The sequence below is a fragment of the Elephantulus edwardii genome, unplaced genomic scaffold (assembly GCF_000299155.1).
Source record: "Elephantulus edwardii isolate Elephantulus edwardi_28Jun2011 unplaced genomic scaffold, EleEdw1.0 scaffold00105, whole genome shotgun sequence".
Classification (NCBI taxonomy): Eukaryota; Metazoa; Chordata; class Mammalia; order Macroscelidea; family Macroscelididae; genus Elephantulus; species Elephantulus edwardii.
Genome location: NW_006399855.1, coordinates 11,160,572 through 11,173,453, shown reverse-complemented (window position 1 = coordinate 11,173,453; position 12,882 = coordinate 11,160,572). Strand labels below are relative to the sequence as shown.

At 42.7% G+C, this 12,882-nt stretch overlaps 1 protein-coding gene across 2 annotated transcripts in view; it reads left to right on the top strand.

Moving 5' to 3' along the window:
- The first annotated feature begins 838 nt into the window (after positions 1 to 838).
- The window catches only part of PFKFB3 (6-phosphofructo-2-kinase/fructose-2,6-biphosphatase 3), a 37,275-nt gene continuing 25,231 nt past the window's right edge, over positions 839 to 12,882 (top strand). Inside the window, exons 1-4 of one of the 2 annotated variants that reach the window (XM_006891861.1) lie at positions 839 to 917; positions 10,733 to 10,858; positions 11,223 to 11,319; positions 12,512 to 12,578. In XM_006891861.1, the coding sequence (XP_006891923.1) occupies positions 842 to 917; positions 10,733 to 10,858; positions 11,223 to 11,319; positions 12,512 to 12,578 (366 nt within the window). In that variant the 5' untranslated portion in view covers positions 839 to 841. The remainder of the gene's footprint in view (positions 918 to 10,732; positions 10,859 to 11,222; positions 11,320 to 12,511; positions 12,579 to 12,882) is intronic. The other variant, XM_006891862.1, reaches the window with a different exon arrangement.

Genomic DNA, 12,882 nt, shown 5'->3' with positions numbered 1-12,882 from the left:
TCCCTTCCCCCCCAACCCCCACCCCGAGTACACTTCTCTATGCAACCTTAATTCTGGATTCCTGTGCTAAACATAATACCCAATCATATATCACTTCTAATCTGTTCTTTCCCTTATCTGTTTCAATACAATATACATAATTTATCCAGTTTTTTCTGTCATATCCCCACCCTGATGTCAGACCCATTCTAGAACGTTATCAGAAGTGGAGGCTCAGGGTTGGCTAGGACTGACTTGCCAGAGCAGGGAGCGCTGCTATAAAGGGCCTGCAGGAGGCGAAAGCGAGACGCCAGTCTTCCCTACCCCCAGTCCTCTCCATGTGAAAAGGGGCTGGAACCAAAAGAATGCGTCCCCGCCCCGGGGTTGACGTGTGCGTCCTTGCCGGCTTAAACTTAAAATACCGGTGGTGCGCTAGGCATCCTCACAGAGCTTGAGAGGGAGAGGGAGCTGGAGGGAAGAAGCTAGGTGCACTAGGCTCGCAATCGGCGCGCACGTACGGCTCTACTGGACAGAGGCCACCACTGTCAGGGGACTCCGAGCATCCCAGGAGGGCGAGCGCCTAGGCGGCTCAAATAGATCTCGGCCCTGCAGGCGCTTCAAGAGCTGTTCGCACATCCCCGCCCCTCTCGCAGGGCTTGTGGTCGGGAGCCTCACTGATTTAGCCAGTGTTATTTAACACAAAGCACTTTTCCAAAAAGCAGCGTTAAAGGAGAGTGCCTGGGGACCGTGCTCCCGCCAAGGCATCTCTCTTCTTTGTTTCCTGAGGTCATCCGGCCGCTTGCTTTCCCAAATTTGAATACTTCGTGAGGGTTGGAGGGCGGCCCGAGACTAGGCTGTGAAGATGCCCTTGGAGCTGACTCAGAGTCGAGTGCAGAAGATATGGATTCCTATCGACCATCGCCCCTCGTTACCCAGATGTGAGTATAGGCGTGCACAGGGTCCGGGCTGTAGGGGAGGGGCGCGCCGCGTGGAGAACGAGGGGCCATTGTGTGATCTGGCGCGGAAGAGACGCTTTTGTGCGGACTAGCCGCGTGTTATGCAGGGCGGGGACCGTGCTGGCTTCTAAGGCCATTCCCATGGGCCTGGGGAACCTGCTGCTCTCCCCTTGGCTCGCCAAGGATGCTGTTGAAGTCTCTTCACCCAGAGCCGGGGCGTTGGTACTACCGCCGGCGTGCTGGGCGCGCTGCGAGTGAACGTGTGGAGGGTGTCATGCGGTTGTTGCGCCTCCCCTTGGCTGGCGTCGGGCGGCGCTGTGGCTGCAGGGCCCGGCTGCTCTATTCCATCGGTGTCTAGATGACGGGGCTTCTACTCCACCGAAATCGAAAGAGCAAACCCGGAAATGGAGATCGTGGATGACCACAAACGGGGATCGCCGTTCCTAGTGGCAGAGGGTGGGAAAAGCTGGATATTACCGAAAACCCTTGAGTCAGTAACTTGGAAAGAAGGCCCACAGTTTCCCCTCCTTCCTGCCACCTTCCCGGGGCAATGAGCTAGGTGGAGCCTTCTCTCGTGATTCGGGGGCGGTTGGAGCTTCCTCTCCGCCTCTCTTTATCGCTCCTTTTTTCTGTTTCTACGCTTCTCTTTCTCTCCCTTTCCCTTTCAGTATTACTACTTTTTTTTCCTCTTAATTTTTATGAGCTATGGATCCCTAGTGTGCATCTAGCAATGACTGCAGAGGGCCTTAGTGCTGTGGGTTACTCGAGACACACCTGGGACCAAACCTTTTTTTTTGGAGAGAGTTGATTCGTGACTTTCATAGTCGGAGTTTTTATACACATGGCGCGCACGCGCACATTCATGCTCACGTACACACACTCCACCATCCTTGTTAATTTGCTGGCAGCTCACCTCCCCAATCCGTTTGTTATTCACCATAAGTTCTTTGTAAAGTTTTATCTAGAGATACCTACCTCTGCGCAAAAAGGCCACCTTTAAAAACTACAATTAGAATGATTAGAAGGTGAACATAATCTTTTCGGGGTAAAACTGAAGTCTTGTCTTTGAGCCAATCAGATGAATAAGATTGAGATGCTTGTTGTATAGCGTCTTCCAGCTCTGGTAGCTTGATAGTTTAACTTGATTCTTCCCTGTCTGCAGTGGTGGATTCGAGGTATAAATGGTCTTGGACAGCTCCTAGTCATTTATTGATTCCTGAGTGAGAGGTATGTTGTTGGATTTATATGCTGCCACGTTTCTCTTAGATGTGACACCATGAGACATGACAGCTTGCCTCCGGCTTTGCAGGTGTCATGTTCACCAGCATCCTTGCAAGCCCCACCCAGTCTTGCTCTTGGGCCATACTGTGCACCGCAGTCATCCTGGTGGTGCTCCTAACACACTTAGAATCTACACCTCTGCTAGTTTATCTCCTCTGCCGGAACTGGGGATTTGTGCAGCCTGGAGGCCCAGTGGTTAGGCAATTGGCTGCTAACCAAAAGGTTCAAGGTTGGCACCATCATGTGCCTCCCAGAAAAAAAATGCAGCAGTCTGCTCTGTAAATAAAGCCTTAGAAGCAGTGGGACACTTACTTTATCCTATAGGTTAGGTTTGCTATGAGTTGCAATCCACACAATAGCAAGCTTCACCACAGTGTAAAAAAGGGCTAGGAGGGATACAAATCTGGAATTTTTTTCTTAATCTCCAGCTGTTTTGGCTGTGCTATTGTAAATACCTTGCTTAACCTTGGCCTTCTCCTGGTTTAATATCTTCAATCTAATGGTGGTGTGGAATGCACACCTTAACTCTGGTAACTAGATGCAGAAACAACTCTTACTCCTTTTTTACTTTTGAATAAAGTTTATATTATTTGTAAAACATTTGAAAAATGGTAAATGGTCCTGTAGGTATATGTTGGTCTTGTCTATATATTTGTGTGTGTGGTTATATGCATGTATGTGCAAAAACATACATACCTTTAAGAGTCACTGAAGTTTCAAGATTGCAGATGCAAAGTCTGATAAAGACACTGAAATTGGTCAGCATTCATTCAGTAGGGTGATTTTGCCTAGAAACCACCCATTAAACTTCCTCAGTTTACATGGCTCACACGCAGATGAACAATTTGCTTAAAACTACGTCAAACCATTCAAAGCCAAGTCAGGGAAGCAGGACAGGTATATGTAGCTGGTGAAGTAAATCCTTTGTTCTCACCACTCCTGGAATCTCTGCATGTTATGCTTTTCATAAAAATACTTTAAGTTTATATTGTCATACTTGTCTTTTCTGGGGATGTAAATAAGAAAATATTACTTTTTGGTTTCTTTACTGATCTTTTTTTATAATGGTATTTGGAGCATCAGATGGGGTTTCCTTCCATTTCAACCTGTTACAATCTTAATAACTGTTGAGAGTCTAAACAGATTCTGCTGAACTGTATTAATGGAATTTGGCCATAGAGAATATCACATCTACAAGGAACAGTAAAACAGGGACAAAAAGTCCGAGATTGATTAGTTTCATGACATTTCTGCCTATGAAGTATGTTAATTTGGAATTGTGATTAAATGTTCTGCTGTAAGCAAAAGATTAGTGGTTCCAACACACCAGTGTGCACTGCAGGAGAATATGATGTGGCAGTCTGCTTCTATGAGTTAAGAGCCTTGGAAACCCTATGAGATTCTTCTTCACCATCCTTATAGAGTCACTGTGGTAGACATCTGCTCAGCAGCCTTGGATTTGCTTTTTGATGGTTGCTACATTAGCGTTGTGGTAATATTTCTTATAAAACCTGTAGCCTTTAGATGCAAACTGTAATAAGTCAGGGAGACTTACTGGTTTGTGAATCAGTGCTTAATCAAGAGTAAGTGAATTTTTAACTGACAATTTCTACTTTTGTTTATTATCACTGAAATCTGAGAACTTCTGCATTTAAGCTACTGTTATTGTGAATTAATAGAACCTCGGTTTTTTCATCTGTAAAGTAGATGAATATAAATTTCAGCTGGCTATGAGAGAGTTCTTAAAGAAGAGAGATAATAGGATGCTCAAAAGAAATCTCTAACTTCTCCTTAGGTGGCCATTATAGTTTGTAGTAGTGATTCTCAGCTCTGAAGGTAAATTAGAATCACTTGGTGATGTTTTAAAAACAAAACTTAAACCTTATTCTAAACACTAAATTAAGTCAGAATTGCCCAGGTAAGTCTTGGGCATGTTAATTTTAAAATTTGAAATTCTATTAATTCCTTTCTTGGTTAAGTCACTCGTTAAAAACAACTAGCTTTGAAAGAAAGCATTTAATGAAATTCAAGTAGAAAAGACCTAGACTGAGTTCTAATTCTGTCTCTTACTATGTTTACTTTGTGACCTCAAGCATAAAAGTCTTAGTTTGTGAGTTTTAATTTTTTTCAGTGTCTGGTATAGTGATAGCCAAAATAACTAAGATGGAAAGCCCTGTATTAAGCATTTTACCAGTATTATGTTGGAGTCCTAGTCATGGAGTATGTGATGTGCTGGGCCATTAACACCGAAAAGTTGGTTGTTCTAATCCATCAGCCACCCTGGGGGGGGGGGGGAATGGACAGTTATCTCCTATAAAGATTTATAGCTTGGGATATTGATGACAAATAGCTATGAGTTGGACCTGACTTGACTGCAGTGAACTTTCAATTATGTGGGTGGAAAACCTGGTAGTGCAGTATATTAAGTGCTCAGCTGGTAGCCAAAGGTCAGTGGTTTGAACCTACTGACTATTTCTTGAGAGAAAGATGTAGCAACCTGCTTCTGTAAAGAGGTATAGCTTAGAAACTTGATAACAATGGGTTGAGTTTGGTTTTGGGTGTTGGATGGTATAAATGATCAGTGCATGTTTGGCTGCTAAATGAAATGTGGGCAATTGATAACCACTCAGTGGCACCTTTTAAAAAAGATGTTGCATGTAAAATGGTGCAACCACTGTTTTTCTCAAAAAGTTGCAAATAGAGATACCATTTAACCTAGCAATTCCACTACTGGGAATATACCCCAAAGAGACCAAAACTGACATCCAAGCAGATATATGCACACCTATGTTTATCGCGGCTTTGTTCACAATAGCAAGGAGTTGGAAACAACCTAAGTGCCCATCAACAAACAAATGGATAGAGAAGCTGTGGTATATTCACACAATGGAATACTACGCTGCATTGAAAAACAAGGAACTCATGCAATATTATTCAAAATGGGTGACTCTGGAGGACATTATGCTGAGTGAAGTATCTCAGTTACAAAAGGACAACTACTGCATGGTGCCACTGCTGTAAAACAGGACTGACCTTGGGGTTGGGGAGAGACTGAGAAAGATGGGTTCAATAATGTATACTGCATTGAAACAGATGTAGGAGAAAACGATTTAAAAGGGATACATGATTAGGTATTTTTGTCATGACAGGAGTCTAGAACAAAGGCTACATGGTGGAGTGGACTTCGGGGAGGATTTGTAAAACAATGAAAGAATTTTTCTTAGGGGCGCGGGTTGGGAGGGGAGAAAAGTGCAACAATGAATGAATGGAAACCCAAAGTCTCTATAAATTTTTACTGAAATTAATAATAAATTTAAATTAAAAAAAATAAAAAAGATCTTGCAAACTACTTATGAAAAAAATCATCCATTAAAAATTCTATGGAGAAATTGGTAGATCTGAAATATTACATATATGAATATATGTAGACGTATGCATATGAATATGTATATGTAAAGTTATTGTTATGTGCATCAGGTCAGAAATTATTCATAGCCTACCCTCACCCATCTTTCTACAGAGAAACTGGAGGATTTGAACCACATACCTTTGGGTTGATAGTGTAGCTTCCTTACCACTAAGCCACCAGGGATCCCTTTATATATATATATACGCATGCATATACATATATATATATATATATATATATACATACATACATACATACATACATACATAAAACAAACAAGCACTGTGGAGCACAGTTTTATTTTGACACATAGGATTGCCATGAGTTGCAAATAACTTAAGCAGTATTAATATATTTAATCTTGACAACAACTTTTAGTAGGCATTCCTTCATTTTACAGAAAAAGAAACTGAGACATTAATAGGTTACATATTTGCTCAAAGTTCAAGGAAGAGGTAGCCAGGCTTTGAACTTTAACAGCAGTTTAACTCTAGATCTTGAAGTCTTAATCATTGTGCTATTATTATATTATCTTCCAAGGTGGTCAAATGATTGCCTAAAATTTCCAGCCCCAGATTGAGATGGTAGGCCACACACTACACAAAAGATTAGACATTAGTTCAAAATAATTAATGCAAAGAAATGCTCATGAATATACTCAGAAGCAATCAAGTTGTACTGAAGAGTGTGGAAGCAGTTTTGAAAAGCCCCATCCCCTAGTTCCTGAAGATATATTTAAGATGCTAATTCTTGGTATTAATAAGCAAGTTACTAGGGCTCTCCTGGTTCATCTGATAACAAGACAAAGGTGTTGTTCCAGTTGTTGTTGTTGTTATGTGCCGTCGAGTCCTTTGCGACTCATAGCGACCCTATGTACAACAGCCCTAAACCGTGCTCTATCCTGTGCCAATCTCATTGCCTCTGACACACCCATCCCGAGCACCCCAGTCACTGGATCAATCCACCTCATAGAGGGTCTTCCCCTCCGGTGCTGTCCCTCTACTCTACCCAACATGATGTCCCTCTCTGATCTCTTCCTGCGTTCCATTCTCCAACCATAGGGCCAACTATAGGAGACCTGTTTCCCTGAGAAACCTCTGTAGGGTAATTTTATAGCCAAAGGGACAATGTGGGTTTCTTTGTTGAGTAGGTTGAAATTATTGTTGTAAAAATGCAACTATCTAAATACCATTAGGCATATACACATCCCTTGCTGGTTTGGAGCATAGTTCTGCTCTTACATACAGCATGTAAACGTGAATGAGCATGTACTTTAAGTACTTTAACAGTAGCTGGTTCTCGGTTTATAGCTTCCTGGCTGTCATTAACATCCCCTTCCATTTGTTATATCTCTTGAACTTAATGAAGTATAAGTTATGTACTTCTAGAAAACAATGCAAAGTACTTAGTTCTTTCTGTGTGAATTTGCATTTTGGAGAGCCTCTGGGTAGAAGAAAGCTTGCAGGAGAGCTGGGAACAACAGCAAGTTGCATTCCAAACATCTGTTTTCAGAAAAGGAGTTAGGAGGCATCTGGTACAATGAATGAAGAGAGGTATTGGGTCTCTACTGGTGTGTGAGTGCTTTTACACATTGACAGAGAGATTAGTAACTTAATCCAAGTAATAAAGCTAGAACTGGAACTCCAGAATTCTTGCTTTGCTGTGGAAAAACATGTGAGGGTGGAAAGCTTTAACTTGGTCCATGTAGCAGTCTTCAGAGTTAGCTCTCCTGGGTTACCATACTCTGCCGCTCACTAGGTGCGCTAGCCAACCTTGTTGTTATAGTTTCCCATGCACCTTTATGTGTAGAGAACTGACACACATAACCAGTTTGATTTATATACTAATAAATTCATATGACTGGCCTGTGGACAGTTAGGTCTTAGTTCAGGTGCTGCTATTCACCGAAGCTAACCCTGGGTAGCTGATACACCCTTTACATGATCATTGATTGTCCACTTTGCTTTCACAATAAGATTTATTGTCCTCTGAAATGATCCCGTGCATCTGTTTGCTTGTTCCCCACCCTACATAGATGTTCCTTGGCAGCAAGGATTGTGCCTGTGTAGTTTGTCCATGTATCCCGTGTCTGTCTTGGCATCCTGTTTTTTGTTAACGTTACAGAGTTGAAGATGTGCTTCTGGAATTTGGTGACTTCCTGTGATAGTCTTACTTAAGTGGTGGTCTCAACCATGGACAGCACCTTTAGCCTGATACCCCAAACAGTCAGGTTTTCTGACCTGTTATGGAACCAACTCATAGCTAACCCTCCAGTAGGTTTTTCAGAGGCAGTAAATTGCATTGGAAGAAATTGCCCATCTTTTTCCAAAGGAGCAGCTAGTGATTTTGAACCACTTGTCTTTGGGTTGGTAGCACAACTCTTACCCAGGAGATTATCAGAGCTCCCAAAGTTGATAACTACTTTCCCCCCTCTTTAATTCAAGTTTAAAAGCTTCAGAGTTTTGCTTTTTATAAAAAGTTGAAAAAAAATCAACTTTTATATAAGATTAAATGAGACACACAAATACACAAATACCCCTTGGGAAATCTTGTGTTGAGCTAAATATTTCTCTTCTTAAATTACTACGTTGCTGAGGAAGAAGAGAAAAAGGCAGAGAGATCTGGGGAAGATAATAAGTGAGATGCCAGAGGAGAAAGGTACTTTTTCCCAATCGGTAAAGGATCTCTGGAGAGGAAGTAGAGGATCTGGTAAAATTGCATTAAGAGCAAGTAATACATGAAAGCAGTTGAAATGCGCTGTGAGTTTAAGCAAAAGAGAGATGGAGACTAATGTTCAAAGATTTAGTCAGAAGGTTTTGTCATTTCCCATCTCTGGTTGAGACTTGGAGAGCCTGACACTGTCTTGCTGTTCCTTTGAATCCAGTGTAAGAAGCAAAATGAATGAGCACAATGGATTCTCCTTTGCCAAGTAAAGGAGTGATGGCTTTCAACTCAGCCTGAACTCTTGGCTTCAAGTGTTTACTCTGGTGTGCCTTTACAGTTTGTTTCCTGACGCCCTTAACCCCACCTCAGAGTGTCTAATTCTGGAGGAGATTTGTCCGTAAGATTAATGGAAAGACAGCATCTTCAATCTGATAGATCCTCTATCTCTGGTTCTTAGGTATTGTTCCAACACAGATGTCTTCTGAGTGTGCACAGCTGAATGTGTACATGTGCATCCCATCCTAGTGCATGGTTAATGCTCTTGGGAGCAATGGTGTAGTGAGGAAAGCTGTTAAATCAGGGAGAAAGACCAGTTCTTTGGGAGAAGGGTTGGTTGAGGAGGTATTATTTCTAGGCACAAGTGAGAAAACCTCAACAGTTGCTATCATTTTTCTTGTCCCGACTATAGCTGCTAGAATGCACCTTGGACATAATAGTCTGCCCTATATCCCTGCTGTTTTCTGGGGAGCCCATCATTTCTCTGCTTGCTTCTTAGGACAGATGGAAGCCTACTAGTGCAGGTTATACGTGCAAATCTGGCTCATCATGGGCAGTGAGAGGTTTCTGTTTCTAGAAACTTCTTTGCTCCCAAGTCACTGAAAGCTGAAGGAATACTAGCTGAGGATTTCCACTCCCCCGACCCCCAGCCTTTTACGGTGGTTCTTTAATATCTCCTAAGAGCTTTTTATCGTTCCCTCACTTTATGGTCTAAAAAGATTAGGGGGGAAAACAAAGCAGAGCCCCCTGTCAGTTCTGTCTGCTTCCTTTTACCCCTAGATTGGAGTCTAGGAAGCAGGTCCCAGAATAGCACAGCCAGTGTTTAGACATGTGATTTCAGTTTGGTCAACATGCTGCACATGGAACTATGCTGGGTGCCCAGCGGCTTCCTCGTTTAATCCTTGCAGGTGGCAAGACGCCTGTCAGTGGCTTTCCTTCCTTCCCACTCTGGCACTCACCAGTTTAATGTTTGCTATGTGTCAGAAGCCTTGTCTGACATCTGATCAGATTATGGGTAGAGTGCTCTCTGCACCCTGTGTGGCCTCTTCCTGTGAGGCAAGTTTGCATTGCTGATAAGGGGAGTTTAGCCCATCTTAGTAGCCAATAAGCTCAGCATTGAAGCCCTGCTTGAGTTTGGAGTTGTCAGGTGCTAGGTCTCTTGTTTCCAATGGGAGAACACTAGCTTACTCCTATTACCAGGATGTGGAGTCGCCAGCATGTCTCAGGGGCAAGACAACAGCTTAGGAAATACTGGGCCATAGATTTCCAGAATGGGATTCTTTATTTACCCCAGGAAAAACTCCTTTTTGTCTAATTGAGATTCTGAGGATTGTAAGCCTGTAGTTCAATAGCTGCTGAAGACATTCACAAGCAAAAGCCACTGTGTTTCCCGGAGATGAATGGTGTAGCTAGGCCCCCTGCCTACGCCTTGGTAACCGTGGGCCTCTGGTGCCCTCTGACCTGCCTTTCATTAGGCAGAGCGCTGGCATCAATCAGAACTTTTTGCAGCCTAGAGGGAGGGGGAAGAGCAGGAGAGAGGGCATGAGAGTCTCAGGAATGGTGGAACTTTTATGTCAGCCTCCACAGGGGGCCAGAATTCTGGGTCTGTGGTCTGTTTTCTTTGGATAAATGTATAGGTTTTCTTAATAGAAACTCCACCCACACCTCTGTGAAGGTTAGGAAATTGATTGTTGGCTTCTCTGTATTTTGGCTGTCTAGGTCCCTGCCTCGCATGTCCCATGCGTACTTGCCACCTTCTATTACATGTTATGTTTGGAGACTACTTCCTTCTGTTAACCTCCCCTTCGCTGGTGTTAGTGAATCTTTTTCCTGCACTCTTGAGGAGTGCTTTTCAACTGCAGTGTTAGTTACCAAATTCCCTGGCTGGATCTGGGCACATAATTATCAGATTGGGAATTTGGGGCTGGGAACTCAGAATGCCAAATGTGAAACCTAGATTGACTTGCAAGATGTGACTGAGAGACTCTGGCCACCTAGACCCAATTGAGTCTAAATTACAGGGGGTTTGAGATGAGGAAGAAATAAGGCCACTTCTTTGAAATTCATTCAAGTTTGTGGTTGAGCATAAACTCTGTAAACTTTTTTTTTTTTTGTAAACCAATTTTTGACACATTTTTTCAAGACATCTTTTTATTCCTCTTTTCAGCCTGTGGGCCCAAGCTGACCAACTCCCCCACAGTGATTGTCATGGTTGGTCTCCCCGCTCGGGGGAAGACTTACATCTCTAAGAAGTTGACTCGCTACCTCAACTGGATTGGCGTCCCAACAAAAGGTAAGGCCATTCTCCAAGGCTAGATAGATTTACTGAGTGAATCTGCTTTCCAGCTCTCTCTGCCCCTGACGGAGGAAGAATGCTCTTCCATTTCCAGTTGGTACTGACGGTGCAGAACCAACAATGGCCTGTCTGATCCCACCTCCCTTCCTAGCTTCTCATCTCATACTGCATTTATGCATTTATTTATTCCTTATGCTTATGTTGGAATTAAAACTTTCAAAAATTGGTGGGGTTTTGTTAATTTTTGTTTTAAGGTTGTTGGTTTGTTTTGGTTTTTTATTTTTTACTTTGGGTTTCCAGTTGTGATGGGTCTCTTCAATTGCTTGGTCAACTCAAGCTGGCCTTTTTTTCCCTTCGACAGTGTTCAATGTGGGAGAGTATCGCCGAGAAGCTGTGAAACAGTATAGTTCCTATGATTTCTTTCGTCCTGACAATGAAGAGGCCATGAGAGTCCGAAAGTAAGATATGAATGATCTTGGATTGTGGTTTGCTTTTGTCTTTTAAAAAATATGTTCTGTAAGAAGAAAGGTAAGGAGGAAAATGTGTAACAATGAGTGCATTTAAGAGAAGGGGAAAAAAAGAAAGTTTAAGCTGGCCTGCAGTGTCTTCTCTGGCCTCTGACCTGTGTAGGTAGAGCTGATGGTCATCAGGTTCGGCCTCAGCTTTGCCTGTAGCAACAGTGTAGTTTAGGATCTGTCCCTCACCTTGTGTGGGTCTCCTTGCTTTGATCTATTTCCAAATGTTCTAATTTAGCTGATATGATATGACAGAGATAAACAGCAATAGTATCTCATTAAAAATGATCAAAATAATTTTCTATTTTGATAGTATTCTATCAAATAGAAATAGTATTCTATTTCTGAAAATTATCTGTTTACATGTGAGATGGGTTTTTTTTGTTTTGTTTTGTTTTTTCTCTCCCAAGTACAAGGTTATCATCAAACCCTAATGGTGTAGTGTTCAATCCTGGCTATTATGGTAGACTCACTCTGAAGCTTTTAAAAGTCCCAGTGTCAGGCACACCCTGGACCACTTCGTTCAGAAGATGTGGATGGCATCTGAGCATCAGCTTTTTGAGCCTGTAGAGACTCCCTAGTGTATTCAGGCGTTAACACCACTTCCCGAGAATGAATGGAGGACATTTGCTCCAGACTTCAACTTGAGGAGCCCCTAGTCCTGTAGGAACTGATGCCAAGGAAAACCTGGCAAGCCTGGCAGTTTGGAGAAAGAATTTACAGTTATTCTGACTGCAGCAATGGGCTCAAGTGTGTCAGAAATGATGGGGATGGTACAGGGTAAGACAGGGTTTAGATCGGTTGTTCATAGGGTCATTATGAATTATACTCAGTATGACGGTACTTAAAAACTACAACTGCTTATTGGAGGGGTCTCCAGTGGCCTTCCTGTAAGCACTTGTGTGGCCAAGCTAAAGTTAGGTGGTTCTGATTCATCAGCTGCTCTGTGGGGAAAAAATGGGCAGTCTCCTCCTGTGGGATTTACAGCCTCTGAAAACCCCTTAGAGGTTCACCTGTGAGTTGGTGTCAACTTGATGGCACGTGACAGCTGCTTATTGATGCAGATGAAGCTTGGGCTTTCATCGTCCACCTGGGCCCTCACTAATGCTTTACTTTTCTTGCTTGCACGTTCCAGGCAATGTGCCTTAGCTGCCTTGAGAGATGTCAAAACGTACCTGACACAGGAAGGGGGCCAAATTGCGGTAAGTCTAGGTTAATATCATCGCGTCATTTGTAAATCTCTGCTCCCTCCCTCTTCTATGCAATTAGCCATCATTAACCAAAGTTGGAAGGAGCAATAGTTCCTGCCAGCCATAGTAGCTTGTTTGAAATAACTCTTCCCACCCCTTATCCCTAACTTGTCAACAGCTAGAGAAGAGAATGCTTCTGGCTCTTGGAGACGCCTGTGGCAGGACACAATTTTTTTTTTTTAAATTTAGGTTGTTTATTTTTCATTTCAATGAACATCTACAGAGATTTTGGGATTCCATTCATTCATTGTTGCAC